The 24,513-nt window shown below is 38.8% G+C and overlaps 1 protein-coding gene across 2 annotated transcripts in view; it reads right to left on the bottom strand.

The window, feature by feature from the left end:
• Positions 1 to 3,779: 3,779 nt before the first annotated feature.
• zbtb20 (zinc finger and BTB domain containing 20) overlaps positions 3,780 to 24,513 on the bottom strand; it is a 33,734-nt gene continuing 13,000 nt past the window's right edge. For both annotated transcript variants that reach the window (XM_086225858.1, XM_086225859.1), the window contains exons 2-4: positions 19,998 to 20,137; positions 17,366 to 18,895; positions 3,780 to 15,207 (exon numbers count right to left, since the gene is read on the bottom strand). In XM_086225858.1, the coding sequence (XP_086081984.1) occupies positions 14,672 to 15,207; positions 17,366 to 18,875 (2,046 nt within the window). In that variant the 5' untranslated portion in view covers positions 18,876 to 18,895; positions 19,998 to 20,137 and the 3' untranslated portion in view covers positions 3,780 to 14,671. The remainder of the gene's footprint in view (positions 15,208 to 17,365; positions 18,896 to 19,997; positions 20,138 to 24,513) is intronic.

Genomic DNA, 24,513 nt, shown 5'->3' with positions numbered 1-24,513 from the left:
GTGGACTACCCTTTTTCAGGTTTTGACTAAGAATAAGATGCACCTTAGTCCAGACCAAATTGTTTGCATGCTCAAAGAAACTATAATCAGTTTTCATCAGTTTGTCATACTAGTACTAAGTACCAGTACCAAGACTAGGCCTGGACAGGATAAGGACATTTGGCACCAGTTCATGACTGGCTGCAGTTTAATGGCTACATTTAGACATTAAATACATGAAGACTTTGGACAGCACAGTTTCCATCACGACAGGGGTGTTAAAGGGACTTTGAACATGCTGGAGAGGTAACATAGTGGTGTTGTATAGCTTCAGTGACTTCTGAGTCTAAACTATGTCAATGTACAATATTTGCCAGAGTAAATGTGACAAAAATTAAACGTGGCATTTTATTGATAATCACAACTCGATTCATGTCGAGGGAAACGCAGCAGGCGCGTGAAATATTGGTCTTTCGTGTCTCTGTTGCCCCGTGAATTTTTTTTTTTTTTTCGTGGTTCTTCAAACAATATATTTTTTTAGATAAATCCAAAGAACTCAACAGGGAAGTTGTTTGGTGACGCCTAGTCTACCGGTCCTCCTTTGCTCGACTTAGCCTGAGGTACTGTAGCACTGACGCTAGAGGGCGCCGCTAGCAAAGACAAGCAACACCATCCGCGCTCCCGTCTAATGCGCGTTCCTCGGACTTCTACTCTTGTTGAGAGATAATACATCGTTGCACAATAGTTACTGCGAGTACTATTGCCTTTGTAAACTATTAAAACAGTCTTGGCAGCACGTCTATTAAACTCACACGTATGAGGCACAAACTGGTTTATAATTTGACCAAGCAGCAGCTAATCAGAGGTCATTACTGAATGTGTCACAACTGCTTTAGAATGAATATGTAACAATGAAATCATTTTGATAACCAGGCTGTTACTGCACTTTTAATTAAAATTGACAATTTTATCATAGTTCTACACCCAAGCCAGCAAAAAAGCAGCCATCATTCTCCACAAGCGTTTCATTCTGTGGTCGTTAACGCTTCTATTCTCCAAATAGATCTTTTAAACCAACATGTTATTGTCGCCTGAATGCAACACCAGAATAGAATACTTCTTCTTTTTTCTTTTTTTCTTTTTTAAAAAAAAAAATCTTCTTTGCTCAGTTCGGTTTAAGGAGTGAGATTAAAACATGGCAACAGATTGTGTTCAGGGATCATATGATCTCGCAAAACCTGGAACAGTCATGGAATTTGAAAAGAGCAATTTCCTGGTTTGGAAAAGGTTCGAAAATATAAATGAAGCCAGAAAATGAGGGAAAAGTTCCATAAATTTGCCTCACAAATACCTGCATATGGAAGTGTATGTGACCCAGATTTTGTTGTAGTTAATCAGATCTCCTGTCATTATTTCTGGTTAAATATTAGCCGGTAAATTTTGACATGGACTTCACTATTTATTTTTCATGTGTAAATAACTGTTTCAGTGACTGTATTTTCATCAAAATATTGCATAAAGGGTGTGAAAGTCAAAGAGATTTATCTGTGACAATATGGAAAAATCTTCCATGTGTTCCCTATGAAAGATGCATGTATAATAAACCTTGTTTTGTTTCACTTTGTGATTATTTGTTTTCTTCATTTGTCATTAACCCCGTCATTGATCTTACAGTTGATCTGATAAGCAATAAAAGCTTATGATGGTCTCTATGCGTAATATATAATTATTCAGAGGCCACAGACCAGATCCCATGTATATTGTATTTGGATAAGAATAACTTGGGATGTAATTAATGGCATATATGCAGCTTTGTGTGGAACCTAACAGCATCTCGGGGGTTAACAGTGAGCGCACAGCGGGACCAATCCCGGGTCCGGTTCCTGGAAAATCTTTGAGTTTGAATGTTGGCCGCTTCAGTTTCCTCCCACTGTCCAAACACGCGAGTCGCTTGAATTGGCCGTAGGTGTGAAGTGAAGTATGACTGATTGTTTATTAATCAGTGTTGGATTTGTAAAGAATTGGCAGTCTGTCCAGGGTGTTTTCATTCTTGTGCCCAATGCATTCTGGGAAACAATCCAACTGTACGAGGACTCAACACACCGGTGGGGCCAATATTACTGACAGGCTTAACAACACTTCCTTTATTTGATTATAATGATTTAAAGAATAACATCTATCTATATGGAATCATTTGATATTGGCAAGGCAGCTATATTAGAGGTGTGCTCGAGAGCTTGCATTCTTCCATTTGTATATCTCGGCCCTTTATTTGTGAACCTTGTGGAACTGAAGAGGTCGAAACTCCTGAAAGACTTGAAGTGTAGAACAACTTTATTATTAGACTGATGTGTTTCAGCCCATCGGGGTCACACGTTGCTGGAGTTTTGATCTCTTCAGTACTTTTCCTTTCTCTAGATTCTGACAGTTCAGATGGTTTGTGTCAAATCACAGGCTAACTTTAACCAATCACAGGGGAAGTACTGATATAACTGGTGCAGAGGCAGAACTACCGTTTTATATTTTGGGTGGTCTGTGGGGGGGGGGGGGGGGGGGTTCTACAGTGAATAAAAGATAAAAAAAAAATATAGCTGCTGTATCTTTTTTTTCCTGCCCAAAATGAGCAAAATTAGCTCAAATTGGTGGAGAAATGCCAATCTGCCAACACTGGGGCTTTTAGATATAAAAAAGGGCCCCAGTGACACTTTTAAAAGGAGACAAATAAAAATAAAAACTGCATCAGAGGTAGGAACCGAAATTTGTGGTGGTACCCGGGGTGAGCTAGTAGTTATCAGGTGTAGCCAGTGCCACCCTGGACACTCCTCTGTCTCCGCCCCTTAACCGGTGCTAATGCAGCATCCATGTTAACTTCTTTCTTGTTGTTTTTAACTCATAATCTCACTGTTGTTACATGTAACTCAGAACCACTGGGGCTTCAGACATATCCGTGTTTGAGGTTAAAAGCGGGATTGACGTCACGCAGAGTCGACGCCCGCTCCGGATGAAGTGGGGGAAAGTGAAAAAAACACACAAACAAAACAAAACAAAACAAAACAAAACAAACTCTTCGTGTCTCAGCCGTTTGAAGTAGCCGTTGATAGTAAAGTTCTTTGTGCTATTTTGTGTCACAAAGAAACCGCTACTTTGCTCCTGTAAAGAGAAAGAACAAGAAAATAAAGCAGCGACAAGACGTTCTGTGAAGTACAGGAAAGTACTAATTTTTATTCCTTCATAATCAAACTTCACAAACAGCTTGAACTTGTACAATACCTCAGAGAGTGAAAATTACAAAAAAAGTGCTGGTAACATTTACAAAAATCATCCTTACTTAGCAACAATCAGTTTATTCTTCCACACTTTTTTTAGTCTTTTGTATTAAGGCTTAATACTTCTGTATAAAGTATATGCAAGATAAGTCTTCACAGTTTTTCGAAAAAAGTCACAATATTATGTAACATAATGAAGCTTTTACGGCTATTTTCTTTATAATAACAAATACACATCACTGGTAAATATATGTGAAATACAGGGCTTATTGTAAAATGGCAAGTAATGATACTGTTTGCTGAGATAAATTGATTCCACACACTGTTATAGGAAAGTTTTGACATACCATTGCTATAACTGAAGCAGGAGGAAAAGAAAATGATAAGCATAAACACTTGGGAGATCGCCTCCAAACTTTGGCACATCCCATGAAACAATTTCACAAAAAAAACAAAAAAAAAAACAAAAATAATTTGAAATCATACATATGGAAGAATAGTTAAACTGGCATAAAGTGAAAACATGCTGTGTAGTAAGGTGCTAAATCAGAGATATTACATTGCCAGCCTTTTTTTTTTTTTTTTTTTTTTGAAGTTCCCCCCCGCACACATGGACTGACATGAATAAGGTGCATTTGTAAGACTCAAAGCACGTAGGCCTTTCTTAGATGTCAACAAAAATATGTAAATAAATACAAGTTCTCAAAAACAACCTAAATTAACTTGACCAATAGTCTTGAGGCGACCTCGTATACTCATGCATTCCCATGGATTCAGAGAAAATGAAGATCTCTACTGCAGTTGTGTAACTCTCTAATTGTGGCATGTGAAAGTAAAAGCTGTTGTATTTATGGTATGGTGTTGTTTGATTTTTTTTTTTTTTCCATTGATTTTTTTTCTTTTTCTCTTTTGTTACAGTTGAACTTGTGACAAACTCGATGTGTAAGGAGATGGAATTGAAAACTGAATGCAAAAACTAAGCCAAGATATATTCACAAGATCCTCTAAGCTGCACTGGTTTACAGGTCAACAGATGAGAGCTCTAGCCCTAGACTTACCAATTTCACCCTCATGCATACTGTACGGTTAAAGTGACGCAACAAGCTTGCTTAAATAGTCTACATCACAAAAGCAATTTGGTTTTTAGTGCAAACACAATTGGCTGGCTTCAGCTTCTCAATAATAACAAGCTCACCAAGGAGATTACAAGAAGGCACATACTTATGCTTCCTCTAACACGCAACATATTTAGACAAACCGCAACATCTTTCAACAACACCACAAAGCGGTGAAAAACAGGAAAGCTACTACGTCCAGATAAAATGGTGTTTGTGAATTATTGAAAAATTTACACGTATCCATCAACAAAATAACAAGGTCATGGGTTGTGAGCGACCTCGTTGAATAAGGATGAAGTATGATACAAATTCTCTATAGACCGATGATGCTGTGTTGAAACGACAAAAAAGGTGCAAATTTTTTTTCTCTTTATTACTGTTTCACTTTTAAAGCATTTTTGTAACATCCCAGAAAAAAAAAAAGCACTCAAAAGTGACCGAATATGCAAAGACAAGAAGGGAAATGTGTGCACGACAGTGGACAGCTGGGTTTATCTTTTGGTATTGATCTTTTAAACGTGTCGTCGGCTGTGTGATGAAGACAAGCGACAAGGGAAATGATTCTTCCCTCATATTTCCTGTCTCTCACTTTAGATCTGCAAGACCTGCTTGATTTGTCCAAAACAATCACAGGAGGAAACAACAGTTTTAATGCCCCTCAAATCTGGATACCGACACTCAGGGTACTGCTGGCTAAGAAAGACCTGCTACAGACACAGACACTCTGCTCTCTCTCTCTCTCTCTCTCGCTCTCTCTCTCTCTCTCTCTCTATATATATATATATACATACATGTGTGTATATATATATATGTGCATTCAAACAGGCGGCTGATTCTGTACCTTAAATACAAAACATCAAAACTCAGCATTCCCACAGTGGACCATCAGATACTATGGTTTTCAACGTGAAGAGTGAATTATATTGCTTTTGATAGAAGAAGACCAAAATAAGTCTAGTGCAAATTTCTTTTCTGGTTTGATAAATGGTGGTTGGTGTAATGAGACTCATATCTGCTTTACCATAGCAAGAACATACCCGGGTGTTACGGTGAATACTGTAGCTGTCACATGGTATCCCTTTAGGATTTTGCTGAACTCCGAAGATCAAATCTGTCACCAGTAAATGCCATGCAGCAATTTGGAAGGAAAGCCTCAAATAAATATTTCCTATAACCCATCACCCAAAATCATCAGCACAAAGGAAATGTCTTAACGCAACTATATGACCTCTATTTTGAAAAGGAGGATGACAGCCATGTTTGGTCATCCTCCCGTGTACAGCAGGGAGGATGTGCTTCGTCTGTCTGTCGGTCAGCTCACATCTGTGCTAACGGGTCTCGACTGTGCAGTTATGTCTGTCAAATACATCTCTCAACTTGGAAATGTTGGAAAACTCACTCCAGTCCAGTGTTTGACAAATCATATTATAAAACGTCCTTGCACATACATGAAAAATTCCCCTATTTCAAAACAGCAGTCATTTCAAACATTTCATACAAGCTTGTTTCATAACAATAATAGTAATAATAATAATAATAATAATAATAATATAATAGTAATAATAAAGTACAAACCAACTTGGAGCATAAATTATCAAAAACAAACCGAAAACACATTACTGCAGCATATATTTCAGGGTCGCTTGGTTGTGATGTTAACTACCTTTACTACAACAGCTCCACCTCTGCCAAGTTCATAACTACAAAGGAAAAGGTTTTTTTTTTTCTTTAAGGGAAATAATAAAATAGTACACTAATGTTGTAGGCGGGAAAAAAAAAAAGCCTAACAAAATATACATATATTTATAAGCACATCTCAGAGTTCAACTCAAGTGCATGTTTACAAAAGCATCTACATACAAGATATGGCAGCAAAGCCGACGCTGCTTTCCATGAGGGCACGTGTCGTTTCGGATTTTATTTCGATTTATTTGAATAAAAGGATGTCTTTTGCACCAGTCATGAAATTGTTCTCTTTTAAAAACAGGACAAGAAAAAAAAAAAGAAAAAGAAAAAAAAAAAAACGAAGAAAAAAAAAGAAAAGAAAAGAACACTAGAATTAGACCTCACACAAGTAAAATATCGTCAGATTTGCCAAATGGTATACACTCTTGCTCGCAGATTGTTACAAAAATATATCTCGTCTTGAAATCACTTTCATACATAATTGGTATTTGGACCACATTAAGATGCTTAACTTCATCTCATAGTTTGGTTTGCAATGATTCTCATGATGGAGGGCCTGATGCTGATGCTTTTTTTTTTTTTTTTTTAATTAATTATTTGCTGTGACAGATTTTTGTTAGATTTGATTCAATATCATTCATCTTTTTTTTTGTATTTGTTTGTTGTTGTTGTTGTTGTTGTTGTTGTTGTTGTTGTTGTTGTTTTTGGCTTAATAAACAACCTACAAATATGTGCAAACTTAACATCTTGGTCCATCTCAAGTAAAAATGGCTAAATGTCACAAAGTCAGTTTTGTTAGTATCGTAGGGACAGCCTTAAAATATTCAATAGTTGACAGAAACTGAAAACAAACAAACAAACAAACACTGATTCGTATATGAAGCGAAGGCGAGCGGGTCTACGAGGGTGTACTGCTCGTGTGTGGTTAGTGGACGCGAAGAGTGAGAATTGTGTTTTGTCAGAGGAACGATGCGACATTGAAAAAACTCAGGTGAGAGTTGACATCACAGCTACTGCGTCGGGTTCGTTTTTATGTTTTGTTGCATTTCTTTGTAAAAAAAAAAAATCAATTTTGGTCTATTTAGGATCATGAACACAACCACAAAACTGTAAATGATCAAAACATCGACGCGTTTTCACAAGCACCCTATGGGGGGGGGGGGGGCAAGCTAACTGTAGCGATCTAGCTGGATAGTCGGAACACCACACAGATTCAAAAAAATGCTATTTTCTCCTTAATACTTATTTGAACCTTCTTTGGTTTGTACAGTTCTTCTTCTAATGATTAGCATGGCCCCGTTGAACAAATGACCACCAGCAGCTGTCATGATGTTTTTCCTGTAGTTATTTTTGCAGGTTTCACATTCCCGTGTGATACCGGAGAGAGCGAGAGCGTCGTAAAAATTTCCGGACAGCCGGACGATTTTTTTTGTTTTTTTAAATTGTTGTTGAGTCAAATTTGTGTGAAATTTCGCAGCGATGTTTGATTGAAATATCCAACAGATCTTTAAAAATGACAAAGCGTCGGAAATGCTCCTTAACATCAGGATATTTATACGCAGGAAACTGAACGACGAGCGAAGAGTCGGAATGTTCTGGACTTGACAGGAATGCATTTTTGTAGTTGCTGCACGCTTATGTGTCATCGAGCTGAACAGAGGACACAAAGAGGCGTTAAATCTCGTCTCCTCATCACTTTGAGAACAAAAAGATACTGAAAGCCTGTTAAAGGACACTCAAAATACAATTTGCTCTCCTTTAAAAAACAAAAAACAAACGACGCTGTTCAGACAGGACTGCATGCTTCATTTGACTGACAGATGTTAGTTACCTGATGATTTATTAAAAAAAAAAATAAAATAAACAACAACACATCAGGGTAGTGTAATAACTGCATTTTTGGAGAAAATATAATCTAGATGTTGTCATAGCTTAGTTTAGTGGTGCTGAAGCTAAAAAATCTGATCAGCTGCTTCACATTATGCATAAAAGCTCAAAATGAAAAATCTGGATTTCTGATGATAGAATGTGAGCGGAGGCTGTCATAGTGTGATGGGTGGATGACAGGGACTAGCTGTATCACATTGCCTATATTATTGATGCGTTATTATACCAGTAAATGTCTATGAAATAAGCCTTTCGAACTGTGTATCTGTTAATCATAGCTCTTTTCTCCTATCCCACTGAAAACTATGTAGCATGGAGGATTTAAAGATTCAAAGTCAAGGCAATCGCTTAATTTCTGTTTGTTGGTACATATCTTAATAAGAAGCCATTGATGGTTAGTTCTTAAATTAAAAAAAAAAACAACCAGACTGTTGTAGTTCCTGTTTCCTACTTGCTTCTCGCAAGTAATTAACAATAATGGTTTAATTTGAAGTGTTTTTTTTTTTTTTTATATATATATAAATTTATTTATCCAAATTTGGCACGATAACTAGGCTGGAGAAGGTTAGAGAGAAAACTGTGGTAATTAGTCCACAAGGGACACAATAATGAGCCACCTCCCCCACCCCCCAAAACAAATCTTTTATCCCGCAGCCACTCAGTCATCGCAGGCCTGAAACTTGACAGATTATTCTGCCATATTTACTTTAAAAAACAACAACAAAAAAAAAACCAACCCATTTTTCATGTACAAAAAGCAACCGTTTAAAGACCTTTGTACACCGCGTGTGTTAATCTGTATCCAAAACTTTCAATTTGTAATCTCATTCTGAGTCTTCCAAAGAAAGAATGCTCATAAAAATGCTCTGGCTGTCATTCATTGACCGGTTTCTTTCTTCACGTTGCCCATTGTGTTCCCCGTCAATACCAAGCTGAATGTAAACAACCGTGCTATCAGATAAGATAGACTGTTAATGATGAATTTTGTCGGGGTAATTGAGCATCAGCTTGCATGTGGAAGGGCCTGTCGTCAAGGTCAGAGGATACAGAGTGTACTTTGACACCAACTATTAAAGCAGCTGCCAGCTTTCAGGCCTGTAAACATTTTATTTCTCCCTCCAAGTGCCAGTGAAGGTAAAAACCTCCTCGATATAAATACCATTTGGAGATTCGGCAGTATTTACACGCGACAACGAATATCCAAATCCCCTACTTGCCACTGGCAGCGTGTTAAGCTTTTCTAGTTAATGTGGCTCCCTCTGCTGTTCAACAGGTGCCACCGCTCAACAATACACACAAACACACACATACACGCACGTACGGTACAGAATTCTATGGCTTGTTTGCAAGCAGCAAAGAAACATCTTAAAAAAAAAAAAAAAAAGCCAAATAGCATGAGCAACGTGAAAAAAGAAAAAGATTTTAATTCCTTAAATCTATTTATTTTAACCATTATATATAAAAGCGATTGCATTTGATATCTTTGAATCCCCCAAATGGCGTGAATGTAAAATAAAAAATAGAACTTGCAGATGTAGTCTTTACTGTGTATGAATAGAACATTTTAAAGGGTTCTCTTAGGATGCACTTGCGACCACCTGGTTTTAGCAGTAATAGTATAAATAGTATATTTTACATAGACCATTGTGTATATAATGTATCTGTGCAATGTAGGAGAGAAAAACTATGAATATTCTGTATAGTTGCTGTATGTATTGATAGGCACTTGATAGGCATATTCCCTATATCCCACTGTATACTCTAGCTGCATTTATGTTCTTATCAAACCATCTGTGAATGTATTATACTGTGTGAATGATGGTGATATTTATATATATGTATATATATATATATATATATATATATACAGTAAATATATATATATATTTGTAAGAAGTTATTTATTTCGCTCTTATGTGTACTATAGAAGAACCAAAAAAATACCAACAAATTGCAGTTATCTGAGTGGTTTCATGTGTATTCTACTCTTAACTTTGTGACTTAATTCAAGCTTAAATAAGAAAAGAAAAGAAAAAAATAAGCGACAACAACAATCTGACTTAAAATGTGTGGAGACAAACAGAGACAGACACATGCTTATCTGACTAAAATGTTCCTCGGTTAAAATGACCCTCACCATGACTACCTTCCTTGTTTTCATCTCAATGCAAAGCGTACACTGTATGCATATATATATATATATATAATACACTTTGAAAATATTAACTGACTATCCTTTTATCCAGTTGCGTGAAGCTATGTATGTATAAAGAACACCACTATGATCACCAGAAAAATAAAAAAAAAGGAGTTAAGTATGAACTAAAGAAGTATAATGAAGAATAAAACATACTGCAAGGACAACAATGTACTGTAGACCCTGTGTCTCTACGCTAAGATAAAGAAAACATGAACAGTAATATATTTGAAACACAATACAAACAGCTGCAGGCTCAAGGCTAGTATCTACGATTCAATATGTTTTTGTTCTGGAAAAATATGCGTACACTTTGCAAACATAAAACCTAGACTGTGTTTTTTTGGGGTTTTTTTTGTTTTTTTTTTTCAAACTAACAACTAGAAGAAGCACGATTGAGAGATTATTTTTCTGGATAATGTTGCGACTTTTTCAAAAAACTATTTTTCAAACCGACTTTTTCGCAACACTGAGAAAAAGAGAATGAAGCACCATCACGAGTAGCTGAAGCAGTAGAAGGAATAGAGAACTATGGACAGTGAAGGGGGCCTGTGATGCTAACGCAGCCGGGGGGGGGGGGGGGGGGGGGGTTATGTTCTAGCACATCCTGACACAGTGGGGAGAAGGTGGGTTCCCTTCCAATCCAAGCGTGGTCTGTTACCGAACACTGTATGATACAAGAATGATGGGATGAGTTATTAGCCCTCATCCAGATAATAATGTCGAGATTGGCTACTTTTGTTATTTCAAAATTTTTTATATTAAAAAAGAAAAAAAAAAACAACCCAAAATGATAGAAACAATTGATAGCGTAATTCTGAAATAAAATATCCTAAAAACCAACAACAAGCTACTACTATTTAGACCAATGATACCACAAAGCTGGTTGTACTCATCTAGCTACAGTCAATAGTGCATTTGATATATGTGTGGACACAAAATATGTCAAATTTAGGTGCCATGAAGGAATGCTAGGTTACTGAATACATACATTACACAGAAACATTTCAATATCTGCCTTGGATTTCATAGATGTTAGTTTGGCAGTGTTCAACTTGATACTCAACTGAAAACCAACCACATGAGCTGTGTGTGCCAAACACGCGGCAATACTGTTGGGAAGAGATCTCGGCAGTTGCTTACATATTCTATTTAGTGCATTGTCTGTTAAGGCAAGAGATTACCCTCCACGTGTTGTGTAGAGACAAATATAGCACTAGCATGCAACAATATCGCCATCCTGGCAACAACAGCCACAAACAGGAACCATAGAATTTAGGTGTGTATATATATGTGTGTGTGTGTGTGTGTGTGTGTGTGTTTATATATATATATTATACACATACACACACACACACACACACACACACACACACACACACACACACACCATAGGATACAGGCCCGATCAAATGTCAAATGATGTGCTATTTTTTTTTACTGAGGACTTTTTCTCTCTCTCACTATTATTTCTCGTACGTAATCGACACAACTTCAACCGACTGAAATCTAGGAGTGAAATTTAGAGTTAAAATGCTCGACATTACTTCTCCGAACTGCTAGATTGAAGTCAACAGTACTTGACCGAGGCTGCAGTCAAATCTCAGAACCAATGTTACAGGTGCCTTATTAGCCCAAAAAAAGGTTTGGAGAGCTGCTTCTCATAGTACCTGTGCTGCATAATGCAAAGGAAGCCCTACAGTTCAGATATTCCACTTATCAACAGTTTGATTCGGCTATATACCACACACAGACACACACACGGACACAAACACACACGCACACGAACACTAAGGAAGGGACACGACAACTGACACACAGATATCAAAGAAGCTGCATTCCATCACCTTCCCACACCCTTAAACCCACAGACAGTTGTTCTAGGACACATATATCTATGTTTTATACACACACATACACACACACACACCACACACACACACATGCACACATCATAAATGTATTATTATCAATAATATAATATAATAGTTATTATTATCGCCTCCACCTATGGAGCTGGACAGGAGTCGTGTTTATTATTACTGATGTTGCTTCAATGTTGTTTGGCTTCTCTTATGAAAATTCTGTGTGTTCGAAAAGAAATGTAATTGAATAACTATTATAGGGAAGTGACTCCGTAAAAGAATGACTTTAAAAACAGACGAGCACACGCAATGGTACTAATTTAAATAAAAATAAATGCTTGCATTAACACGGCACACGTATATACTGTAGGGAACTGCAAGCAATAACGAAAGCCAAGAACCGCTGAATTACTTAATGAATTAATTGAAACAAAGCTATTCTATTACATGTGAACTCTACAACAAAATGTTAGATTTAAAAAAATCCTCTTTTCTAAAACTATAATATCTCTGTTAACAGTAGTGCACTTATTGGTTTAAGCAGTGCAACATATATGCAAGAAAATAATGCAGTCCACTTATCAAGATTTTAAAAAATGTTTTTTTTTCCTTTGAAATTGAATAAAAGAAAAATCATTTAAGGAAACTGATTAAATATTAAGCACAGGCATTTTAAGAAAATGTGCAAAGCAGCACTTTGTTTTTTTTAATATACAGCAGGTCTTTATAGGATCGCTGTATGCAGTTATTTATTCTTTTGACAATACAACTATGATAGTGTTTGCTCACACAAATGAGCAAATCCTTCGGATTGCAGTTGCAGGCAGTTGCATGTGTGTGTGTGTGTGTGTGTGTGTGAGTGAGTGTGTGTGTGTGTGTGTGTGAGTGTGTGCATGTGTGTGTGAGCGTGTGTGTGTGAGCGTGTGTGAGTGCGTGTCCTATTTTGAATGAAAAGTAACAAAAAGAAAGAAATAAAAAGAAAAATCAGAAATTAGCCTTAAGTGATGTGATGCATGGATGACAACTTGCGCACACTAGTTTCCAAATCTATTCTGTACACGTGTATCGGTTTTCTTTTTTCTTTTTTTTTTTAGAAAAAACAGGAATGTATACTATTATGTAGAAAGTCCATCTGCAACGTGTGGTATTTCATGAAAACAGTGTGATATCAACGGAGCTACTTGTTTTGCTTTCAGACTGTATTTCCTTTCAAAATGTTGCAAGCCATTCGAACCTCCAGGGAGAGCCAATATATCAGCGATGCATTTTGCCCCCGCCTGCTTCAATAGCTTTAGCAACAGTAATGAACAGGTTATACATGGATTCAAGGATCAGGATGGCATTATTTCCAATTCAAAAATGGTTTCAAATTAAATTCCTCCCTCTTTAACACTGTTCCAATCAACAACTAGCCTAAAGCCCCAAATACATAATTTGATTATCAAATTAAAAACCATGTAGGCTACTCAATAAAAACAATAGTTAAAGTGACAAATCCTTTGTTTTAATCTACATCCCATAACAGTCAGATGCAAGTTGAGGAGCAGCAAAAAAAGAAGGAGAGTTTTCCAGGTTGCCATAACTGTGAATGTAAAAGGCTCAAAAAAAAAGGAAGAAAAAAAAAAACCAAAATAAAAGGAAAATAAACCCCATCAGCAAAAGAATCTTTCTTTTTTTCTTGTTTTTTTTTCTTTTTTCTGTTGTTGAATGGAGGAGGTCTACTAGCCTTAACAGTCTTTTAAGATATTAGTGGCAGTGTATGCAAATGAGCTAAACTCCAAACATCAGAAAAAAAGAAACATTTTTTTGCTAAGGAACTTTCATCATCAACACACCCTAATTTAGTAAACTTAGCCATCAAAATGCATGGACAACAATTATAAAACATATGAGAAATATTCGTTCCGTCACCAAGACAGGAAGTTACATTTCAGTAAAATGATTGAAATTGGTACCTTGACAACAGCTGCATTATAATCCCTTAATACCATAGGAATAAATAAAACCCAGTGTCAAATTAACTACTCTCCTTTTTTATTTTACATAAGAAGGCAATCTTGTGACCATCAGTATTTTAGAGGGAATATGTAGCCCAACCCCAGATGATTTTTTTTTTGTTATTGTTGTTGTAAATTATACCACAGTAAGCTTGGACATCTATAGTTTCCAAACTGGTCAGTATGGGTTCACAACTGCCACGATTTATGTTTCATGGCATTGTACACACACACACACACACACACACACACACACACACACACACACACACACACACACACACACACACTGACAGACACATGCAGATGCACAGACACTCAAACATGAATGCACATGTATATCCATTCAGACAAGTCTACACTAAAGGTGTGTTTGTGTGTATGTGTTTCTTTCGTAGGCCTTTCGGTAGTGTTCAACACATAAATCAGTATTTTAGGAAAGCATACATTTAGAGGCCTGTAGTTTGGATCCATCCAGTAGATCAATATCAAACTACTAAGCCTTAAGGCCACCATCTTTTTTCTTTTAGAATAACAGAAAAAAAAAATCTTTTTTTTTGGGAAACTTAATGTGCCAGTGTCTATACTCATTACTCTTCATACCTCAAAATAAGAAAAGGAAAATCTAGTGCCATTTTATTTGTCATTCTTTTTTGAGAAGTTTATCTATTTGTACTTATCCATCGGAGACATGCATTCGCATGTGGTCATTGAAGTGCTCCATTTGGTCGAACTTGACAGGGCAGACAGAGCACATGTAGGTGGTCCCTTCTTGGCAGCTGGCCTCTGCAGCTACACCCACTCCTGTTCCAACCCCAGCCCCTTCTCCAGCACCTCCGCTCACTGGCATGGCGAGGGCCACCACTCCAGCTCCGGGCTCAGGGACAGCCATCGGTATGGGAATGGAGACCGGGCCGGGGGGATCTGCGCTCCCTGACAGCCCTATGATGGTGCTGCCTGTGCTGTGCAGGGCCATGTGCCTCTCCAGCAGGGTCTTGTGTGAGAACTTCTTCTTGCAGATGTAGCACTCATAGGACTTCTCTCCACGGTGCAGCCGCATGTGGACATTGAGAGAGCTCTTCTGGGTGAAACGCTTGTTGCAGATGCTGCACTGGTAGGCCCGCACCCCTGTGTGTGTCACCATGTGTTTGATTAAGTAATCCTTCAGGGAGAACGAGCGCCAACAGATGCTGCACTGATGAGGCTTCTCACCTGGATGTGCATGCAAGACAAAAGCATTAGGGGGAGAAAGAAGAGACACGTGTTGAGAGCCACGTTAAAGAAATACTGAACGATTGTAAGGTTATGAACACTTGAATTATTGAAAACTTGTATTTTAACTTGTTAGATGTCCACAGGCAAACAAAGTGAGCACCATTACTGGGGACACAGCAGCACAATAACGCAAATGAATGTCTCAGTTCTAGGGAGCGCGTCCATTAGCAAAGAGAAAATAAAACTCATTGTTATGGATCTTTAGAGAGAATGAGTCCATTTCTTTTTCTGGGGTGAACAAAGGCATTTATTACATAAACTGCCATTTTGATAAGATCATTAACTGACATGGAAAGTAACTCTGGACATTTTCTATTTGAAAAAGCTGCACCACTGTGCATGTGGCAGGTATCACGCTTGAAGCTCTGGGGGAGAAAAAAAAAGCGCCTCTTTTTATTTTACCACGAATGCTCGTTAGTTAAAAATTTGAATGCAGGCAAATTTTGACCTCCACTGCATTTTAGCTCTACACAAACTACGTGGTGCGTTCACCTGACTTCAACTTGCGCGGCAGTGTCGGACGCCTGAAGGCTGCACGAGAAGAATCCTTCAAAACTACATGTATTTCATAAACGGCTGTAATTGTCTTACAGACACAGGGAGGTGAAAATGATGCACCTACTCCTATTCGTCCAAACTCCATCACATTTTACATTTAAAGAGGGCGACGGGATTATTTATTGCGTAAACCTAACAAAGCAGGGTGTGTCTTGTAAATGAATGAACTCTTCTAAGAAGAAAAATAAAATGTATATCGTCGAAATTCTAATTTGATTATTTGCTATATTCCTCTTTATTGGAGCAGCATATTTTCAACACAGCAACAGCCTTGCCCGTGAGTGATTTTTGATTGCAGCCATTATCTCTGCAGCAAATGTACTGTATATGATGAAATAGTGCTGGCGTGCCTGTCCTCTTTTATCAGTTTTAAGAGTGCTCTGTTTGCAGTGTCATTCTTTCCAACTGCCTGTTGAGATTGAACCTTTTCTCGACGTTGAGGTGTCTGCTTGCTGTGCAAAAACGTAATGTGCTGTATTACATTTGTCTCCCGCTTATCTTTTTTTTTCTTTTTCTTTTTCTTTTTTTTCCTAATGCAAAAGACAACTTCTGTTTTGCGTGTAATAAATGTATCGTAATCTCACAGAAATATAACGTGATAAATCATGATGACACCCGGCTAGTTTTTGATTAATATGTTTTACCAGATTCAGAAAGGACAATCTGTCATTGGCTGTGATGGGACATTTAGATCTGGTCCAAGCGACTGATTAATCAGTGACTTTGCTTCTGGATATGTCATCAGTCTGCTCTGCAAAATTGTGTCAAACAGGAAATTTGGCTTTAAATAGCCTTCGTGTGAGACGGTTCTGAGAATTTTAATGTTGTTTTTTTTTTGTTTTTTTTTAAAGAAGGCTATTTGAATAGACAATTGTGTGAGATCATCTAATTATATGATATCTAATTCTTTCTTTCTGTGGTGATGATTTCAGTCACTAAATAAGGCTGACAGTGCTGAAAGCAGCTAACACAAAGTAATGATGTGCTGTAAGAGCCGTCATCTCGCGCTGTACAGTAAGTCACATATAACTGACAGCAAAGACACAACAACTGTCACCTCATCAGTGCGATTTTTGATGTTTTTATCAGTTTGCATTTAAGACAAGGTGTTGATTTATTAAAGGATTAAAAAAAGCCTCTGGGTTTATTACAGTGGGTGAAACATTCACACAATGTGAATTTGATACTTCACGCCGAGTGTAAAACACAAGAGATGTGAGCTCAAAATTAAACGGAACATATGGATCTTGTACACTGTGTTCTCTGTAGCTGAGAGTATGATGTCCGCGAATTAACACGTGAAGTTTGAAGGGCATAAATCGAAGTTAACTGATAAATTCCTTTTCACAAAGAAAAAGCAGAATTACTTTCAAGTTATCTAAGCAGGTTTGCCTCAATTTTTTTATTTGGCCTTAACATAACCAAAGAGTCAAATCAGCACCTCACTTCTTTTAGTATCTCTTCATCTTATTAGACTTACTGAATAAACATCAAACAACCTCTTTTCTAAATGTAGCAGCAAATCACATGGACTTACCAGTATGGACAAACATGTGTTTGACGTAGTTCTGTTTTGCAGTAAAGGTTTTACAGCAGAGAGTGCATGCATAGGGCTTCTTTTCCCCCTGACCGATTCCTCCTGCAGCCTGTTGCTGCTGAGCTGGCGCTGGCGGTACTGTCATCGTGTTTGGGAATGATGGCATTGCAGGGGGTGGCACAGCCACAAACTGGGGTTGCTGCTGGCCAGGAAGGTAAAGGAAATTCTTGTTTTCTCTCGCCGGCGGTGTAGGAAAGAGTGTGGGCAGGAAGGTGCTTCCAGCAGTGCCCATCACCTGGGAATTGCTGGTCACGGTGAGCGGCATCCTCAGATTGCTGGTGTGTGATTGTGCCTGGCGCATGTAGTGCGGAGCACTTGGCAGCGACTGGGACATGACTGAGTTTGGCAGGGGCTGCATCATGCTACTGTCACTAGTGCTGTGAGATGTGTCCCCATCTTCTGTATCTTGCGCTTGCTCTGGGGACGAGTCATTGACCTCTATCTGCACTGAACCTCCTTCCCCTTGCTGCGCGTCCCCGGACCCCTCTCGGCTGAAGCCCGTCATGAAGGGCTGCTGCTCCATAGCATCTGGCTCGGTACTGATGGAGGAGCTCACCCCAGAGTCAAAACTTTCAACCTTGGATTCACTCTCCACACCCTCAGTTTGGTCAGTGTCATCTTGGCAGTCCCCCACGTTATTGTAGTATTCATCTTCAGCCTCCTGCTTTATGTGCATCCCTCCTGTTTGTATGCGTACCGGTCGGGGCTGCTTGCGGCAGTGAGTGGATTCTGCTGTGGACATAAAGCGTTCGACCTGCTGAGATCTCTCCTGGATACGGTTTATCCAGGGGGGATCTTGAGACTGCTGGTCCTTCTGAGTGCTGAGAGTTGGGTCGTAGTTACTTGACATGGGGTTAATGTAAAGAGGGCGCTCACGGGTGCCGTTCTGCAGATTGATACCAGGGTAGGAGTAAAGTGATGTGTATGCACGATCTATGCTTTGCTGTGACGTCACTTGCATACAACCTGACTCTGCATCGCTGCTGGGCCCTGAGGTGCCAGACTCTGGCGTGCCACGAGGCGTTTCCTGACCAGAGTCTCCTGGTATAACCGGGAAGCCCCCCGGTCCAGCCAGGCCCACATTTTGGGACACAATGCGAGTACACTCATCAATGACGGTCTTGATCTGTAGGATGCTGGCAGCAGTTAGGATCTGTAGGGCCTCCGACTGAGATACTCGCAGAATCCCACTGTACATAAAGTCAATCAACTTTTGGATGGATTGCACTGAGACCACAGACGGGATCTCAATGTCGCTGTAGCCCAAAAGCAGCTTGTCCTGAAAGAAAGGGCTTCCAGCAGCCAGCACGCACCGGTGAGCTCGCAGCATACTTCCATGGATCCGAACAGTCACATCACAGAAGTGCCCACGGTTGCGCTGCTCATTGAGGGTCTCAAGTACAGAATTGCTGAAGTTGTGGAGATTGATGTTATGAATGCGCTCGGTCATCCCCTTGCAACTGATGTAACCTGAAAGCAGGGAGCGACACACCGGACTTAGAAACCCACATGTTCAAATGGATGAACCCCAGCGGTTAACCTGAAATTATGAAGTGAATTAGACCACAAAATGTTAAATTTTTTTTTTCTCTTTTTTAATAACACCCCACTTCCATGATAGGAGTAATAAAAATGCAATCAAATAGACACAATAGAATAGCTGTGAGCTATTTTGCAATCAAGGACACTGCTTTTATTGTCAGCTACAGGTTTTATATGTTAATACACACCCATGCAACAGCTACAATTAATATAAATCATTAAAAAAAATTCATTCCTGAAAAGTAACACAAAAGTAGTCCAATTGGATAATACAAATATGGTAATTCTGATAACTTTTTCAATAGCTGAGATAAATTTTTTTTTTTTTTTTTTACATGATTGCTTAAAAATTCCACATTGTGAAAGACAATAAGATGGTTCCCATTTAATTACAAGTTCCCCTCACAAGTGTGTTTTATCTGAAGTTCCTTCATTCACCATTAGGTGGTGCACTGGACTAAGAGGACAACAGGCCTCTTTTGTTAGTCATGTGCTCACTGTGATGGCGCTTCCTAACTAACCGAGGAATACACTAGATGTGACCCGGCTGATCAGTTTGTAAGATTACTTAAGATGCTTTTCTTTCCAGCTGAAATAAATGAAAATCTAAATGCAAATTAGATAGGTAGTGAATGTCGTAATTGTGTAAATTGAGTGTTTCCATCATGGCTGCAGAATTCAATTATTTGCATATAAAAATGCTCCATGAGTATAATTTAAGTAAAGCAGTTGATGTTCCTTGAACGATTATCAAATGAGGCACTGTTCTTAACACCAATCATCTCATTTCCATCTGTGCAAATACACGTGGAACATTTTGTAGATATTTCAGTGAATATACCTATGCAAACAAATTTCTGATTTAACGTCTGAAAACACAGAGTGAACTTTACCGGAAAAAAAAAAAAAGCTGAAGACATGTGGAGGAATGCTTTGGCAATTTGTTAGCTTGTTATACAGATGTCATACGAACAGCGGCCCTGACAGTAAAACGTATTAACGGGTCTCTTAAAAGCACATCAGTACTCACAGTTAGATGACGTTACGAAGATGCTTGTGTGGCTGGTGATGAAGTGCGGGTCAAGCTTCAGTTTGCTGGTGGAGATGGCTGATCAGAGGCCGCGTGCTAGGCAAAGCTGTCAGTCCTCTCTTTCCAAATCATGTGTTGCTCTGCCACAGTGTTTGGAGGGGAGAGAAAAGACAAAGACAAATCTTAATGCCACATACTGCCTTGTCGATATTGCCACTCCCTTAATGAACCTGGAGCACGGTAACACGGATATTTGCCATCAACGTGCTGCAACAGATGTGTGAGGAGTTTTCCAGGCAAGATAAATGAACGCTCCTGTGTGCAATTACAAATCAAGGTTGAAAATAATATTGGTATCGGAGCCAGCTCTTCTCTCAGCAGTTATCTGAGTCACTGGGCAACAAAACCACACCCTTAGAAGCAAAGAACGATCTTAATCTCCTCTTTAATTAATGCAAATTCAATATTTTAGAAAAAAGGTCTCAGTTACACTCCCCTTTGTGTGTGTGTGCGTGTGTGTGTGTGTGTGTGTGTGTGTGTATGCATGTGAGAGACATAAGTGGTTGTAATCATAGAAGGAGTCAGATATAAAACGCACAAAACGTTCATTGATAAACACAAGAAAAGCATTCAACAACATTTAGCATGTGATGAGCCTTTGGTGATGCTTAAAACAGCCTTACGATTATACTTCACAAATACATCATAATACACGAACATCAGTTTGCTCAAGTTTGACCTCAAACTTGGAAACAAAATGATGTAAAGCTCACCACATTACAGTGCAATATTCATGGAATCATTTAAGGACAGGATGACTCTAAAAAAAAAAAAGAAAGAAAAAAAAGCACTTAACTCCTGTAAAAATTCCTTTCGGTCTGCAAAACAATTTTTTTCCCCCATTTGTACCATGCTTGTCATAATGCCTTCAAATATTTAAACCAATAAAGTATGAAAAGTATTAGAAATTACTCAGCATGTTTGGATATGATTATTTATCATTACCTGGGGTTTGGATCTGACGTGTATTCTTGTGTATACTGTGTAGCTATTAACTGCACAGAAGTCTCTCAGGATGTTGCTGTCACATATTATTCTTGAAAAAAAAAAAAAAAATGTAAGCTCTTTCAAAGAACACTCGTCTTGAGACAGAGAGTTATAATCCACAGATGAAACCTGACCGGTGTGGTTTTTCTACGAAGTCCCTTCCAGTATTTCTGTGTACCAATAAATAATAACACAAATATTCTCCAAATTAGTATGATCCAAGGTATTTTTTTTAAGGGTTAAAAAGAGAAAAATGTGTTCTAAAGTGGAACACACACAACACTTGCTGGTCTGAGTTGAAATACACCAGTCCAATGTAAAATATGGAGTTACTATTTAGTCAAACTCATAGAAATTATTGGAAAGCAAACGTCAAAGCCCTCCACAAATGTCTTTCATATGTATTTTTCATTTGTTCAGCTGTTCAACTTTACATGAAGTGACATATTTGGTTACATCATAGAATTGGACATAAAGGCAAATGTATATCGATAGAAAGTAGTAAAGTTATGAATTTAGATGTAACAATAAACTTATGACACAGATTCACGTTAACAGGCTGTTTTATGACCACATGCCTCAGTGTGGACAATTTTCTTGTTAACAAACACATTTAAAGATTAGATATAGACAAAAAACGGGCACACACACACACACACACACACACACACACACACACACACACACACACACACACACACACACACACACACACACACACGTCTCTTTCCATCTCGGTCCAGAGAGAAAACATAAAAACGAAATCTAATAAACCAAAATTTTCATTGTAATGTTAAGTATAAAAATAAACCGCTAAAAAAAATGCCCCTTTTTGTAGCGCTTTTCCAAACTAAGGTAATGTGGTTTATAGGATAAAACTGACAAACAAGAGGAATAAAATAAAATCATTAAAAACAATGACTCAATAAAAAGCAAATACAATAAAAAAAATCAATTAACCATTAAAAAAAACAAAAATGGTGTGACATTTATAGCCAAGTAAAACTATAGAAGAGATGCAAAAGAATCTCCTCTGCAGGGTTCATCCTAGGTTTGATGGCAACACCTTTGTTTTTGAGTCTGGAATTAGGAACCACCAGCACATCTCATGGCCTGCGATGGTACATGAGCAGTCATGAGGCTAGAAATAAAACTTGGGGCCAGACTGTTTCGAGCTTCAAAATTAATAAATTTAAAATCTAATCGTGCAGAGATGGAAAGTGACTTTTTGCCACGGACAGAGACAGGGGAGTTGCAATAATCGATCTTCGATACAATAAAAGCATGAATAACTTTTTCAAAATTTTTGGTAGACAGAATTGGCCTTATCTTTTACCTAAATTGGAAAAGTCATGTGTGACAGATTAGATTTGGCTTTTATAGGTGAGGTTGCTGTCAAATAAAACAAGGTTTTTACACTGTGGAGCAATAAGATGATTATGAACCTGAAATGATTTATGTGAAGGTTGGAGGAGTCAATGCCACATGTCTTTTTTTTTGTTGTTGTTGTTGAGTTGTGGGAAATTTAGAGCCATCTGTTTCTGAATGTTCTCAGGATAGCTCATGGTGCTGGGGTCAATGCTGAGGTAAATCAAGGCATCATCTGCATATATAAATGGAACCTGATGTCATGAGCTCTTATGAATTGTTCCAATGACAGCATGTGAATGAAGCACAAATGGGCCGAGCACAGAACCTTGAGGAACCCCATATTGCAGCATACATGTGGGTACCTACACTCAACAGTTGGAAAATCTGTCTGTAAGTTCAAACTCAGACCATTCAAGGGTTTCATGCCACTGATGCCCACCCATTGCAGTACCCGAACAAGAGGATGGTGTGCCGGGAGTACTAAAGTGGAGGGAATTATTAACAACAAGCAAAACAAGTCATTTTACATTTAAGGACACCAGCTTCTGTACTGGGGTGAGCTCTAAAAGCTAAGTGGAATGATTCATGCATTCAAATCATCAATCAAAATAGCTAAAAGTTGATTTGCAACAATCTTCTTTAGCTAAAAAGGAAGCTTTGAGGAACTCCCTTCTCTAAGCTTTGCTCTTAAAGTTTAAAGAACCTTCAATCATTTCATTATAGAACTGAGAACAAGCATAAACATAAAAACTAAATCCGACCATACCCGAACCGTAAGTCTACTGTAGTTGCAACCATTATCCTCAATTTACCCCAGTCACTGAATATATTCAGATTAAGATTAGTTTAACATGCAACTGTAGCCTGATGCCACAGGCCCTTTTTCGTGGCTACAGTTAGACAGTGCAAATATTTCTGTATATATTCCCTCCCTGGCTTTCCTCATCCATCCAAACATGTAAATCCACCTGCCTAAGGGGTAAAGTGAGGTGAATGCTGGCAACAAAGGCACAGGCCAAGGGAAGCAGGCTTCAGTTGCCCAGACTGCCACTCACAACAGTGATTCCATTTTAGCCGTGACACAGTGGGTGAGCAGCAGCCAGTGCCTACCTGCAGTGAATTCTAATCAGCCCAGGGGTCTGTCTCCCTCCCTCCTGTACCCTGCCTTGGACTAAAGGGGCTGATGATCCTTCAAAATTAATTAGATCCTTGTAGGAGGCGGCCATTTTCTTTCCCATCCTGATGTTCCACAGAAAAACAAAATTTCAACAGCCAACTAAATTCAGGGTGTTTCCCCTCTTTCTCTGCCTCTCTACCTGTTTCCTGTTTCACCACGTCGCTCTCTGTTTTTCCTTCCATCTGTCTGTCTCCTTGTCTGTTACAACCCCCCCCCCCCCCTTCTCCCTCCCACCCTACAAACCTTCCCCAACACCCTCCGCCCCTCGCTGGCTGCCTCCATGCTCCCAGCTCTGTGTCTGCCTCTGTGGAGTTTGCTGTCAATAAATCCCCAGAGGTCAGTTTGTCTGCTGGAAATCAGACACAATGCTTCAGACCGCCAATGCAATGCATGCTCTGCTGCTACCGCCACAACAAAGACTGAGGAGGATTGGGGGGTTGAGAGAAGGGGTTGGGGGGGGGGGGGGTGGCAAGAACACAAGGGTTGTAACTTCACCAGCCAGACTCCAGGTTAATCAGCTGCCTGTATTAGGTGACAAGCTCATGAAATATGCTGCATCAAATTGGACATTGGTTAATCAAGGGTAGGGGTGGGGGGTTGAAATAGTGAGGATGGGGGATGGGGGTTGTGAACAGACATAAGAGGCGTTCTTATGAAAGAAGCAGTATCAGCGATGTGAATAATATACATCTTGAATATGCTAATACTGCATACAACACACACGCACGTGCACACACACACGCGCGCACACACACACACACACACACACACACGTGCCTGGGTACATTTGGCAAAATCTGGAGACAAAAGGGGCCACGGGGCATTGTGAGACACCCATTCATGTGCATCTTGATAAACCTGATGCAGATCATCAAGAGTGGGTTTTTTTTTTTGTAATTATTAGTTAATTTATGAAACCTG

This window comes from Aulostomus chinensis, chromosome 15 (genome assembly GCF_037954235.1).
Source record: "Aulostomus chinensis isolate RoL2024-O1b breed Wild chromosome 15, RoL_Achi_v1.0, whole genome shotgun sequence".
Taxonomy (NCBI): Eukaryota; Metazoa; Chordata; class Actinopteri; order Syngnathiformes; family Aulostomidae; genus Aulostomus; species Aulostomus chinensis.
The sequence above is the reverse complement of the archived record's forward strand: the minus strand, read 5'-3'. Positions and strand labels throughout refer to the sequence as shown.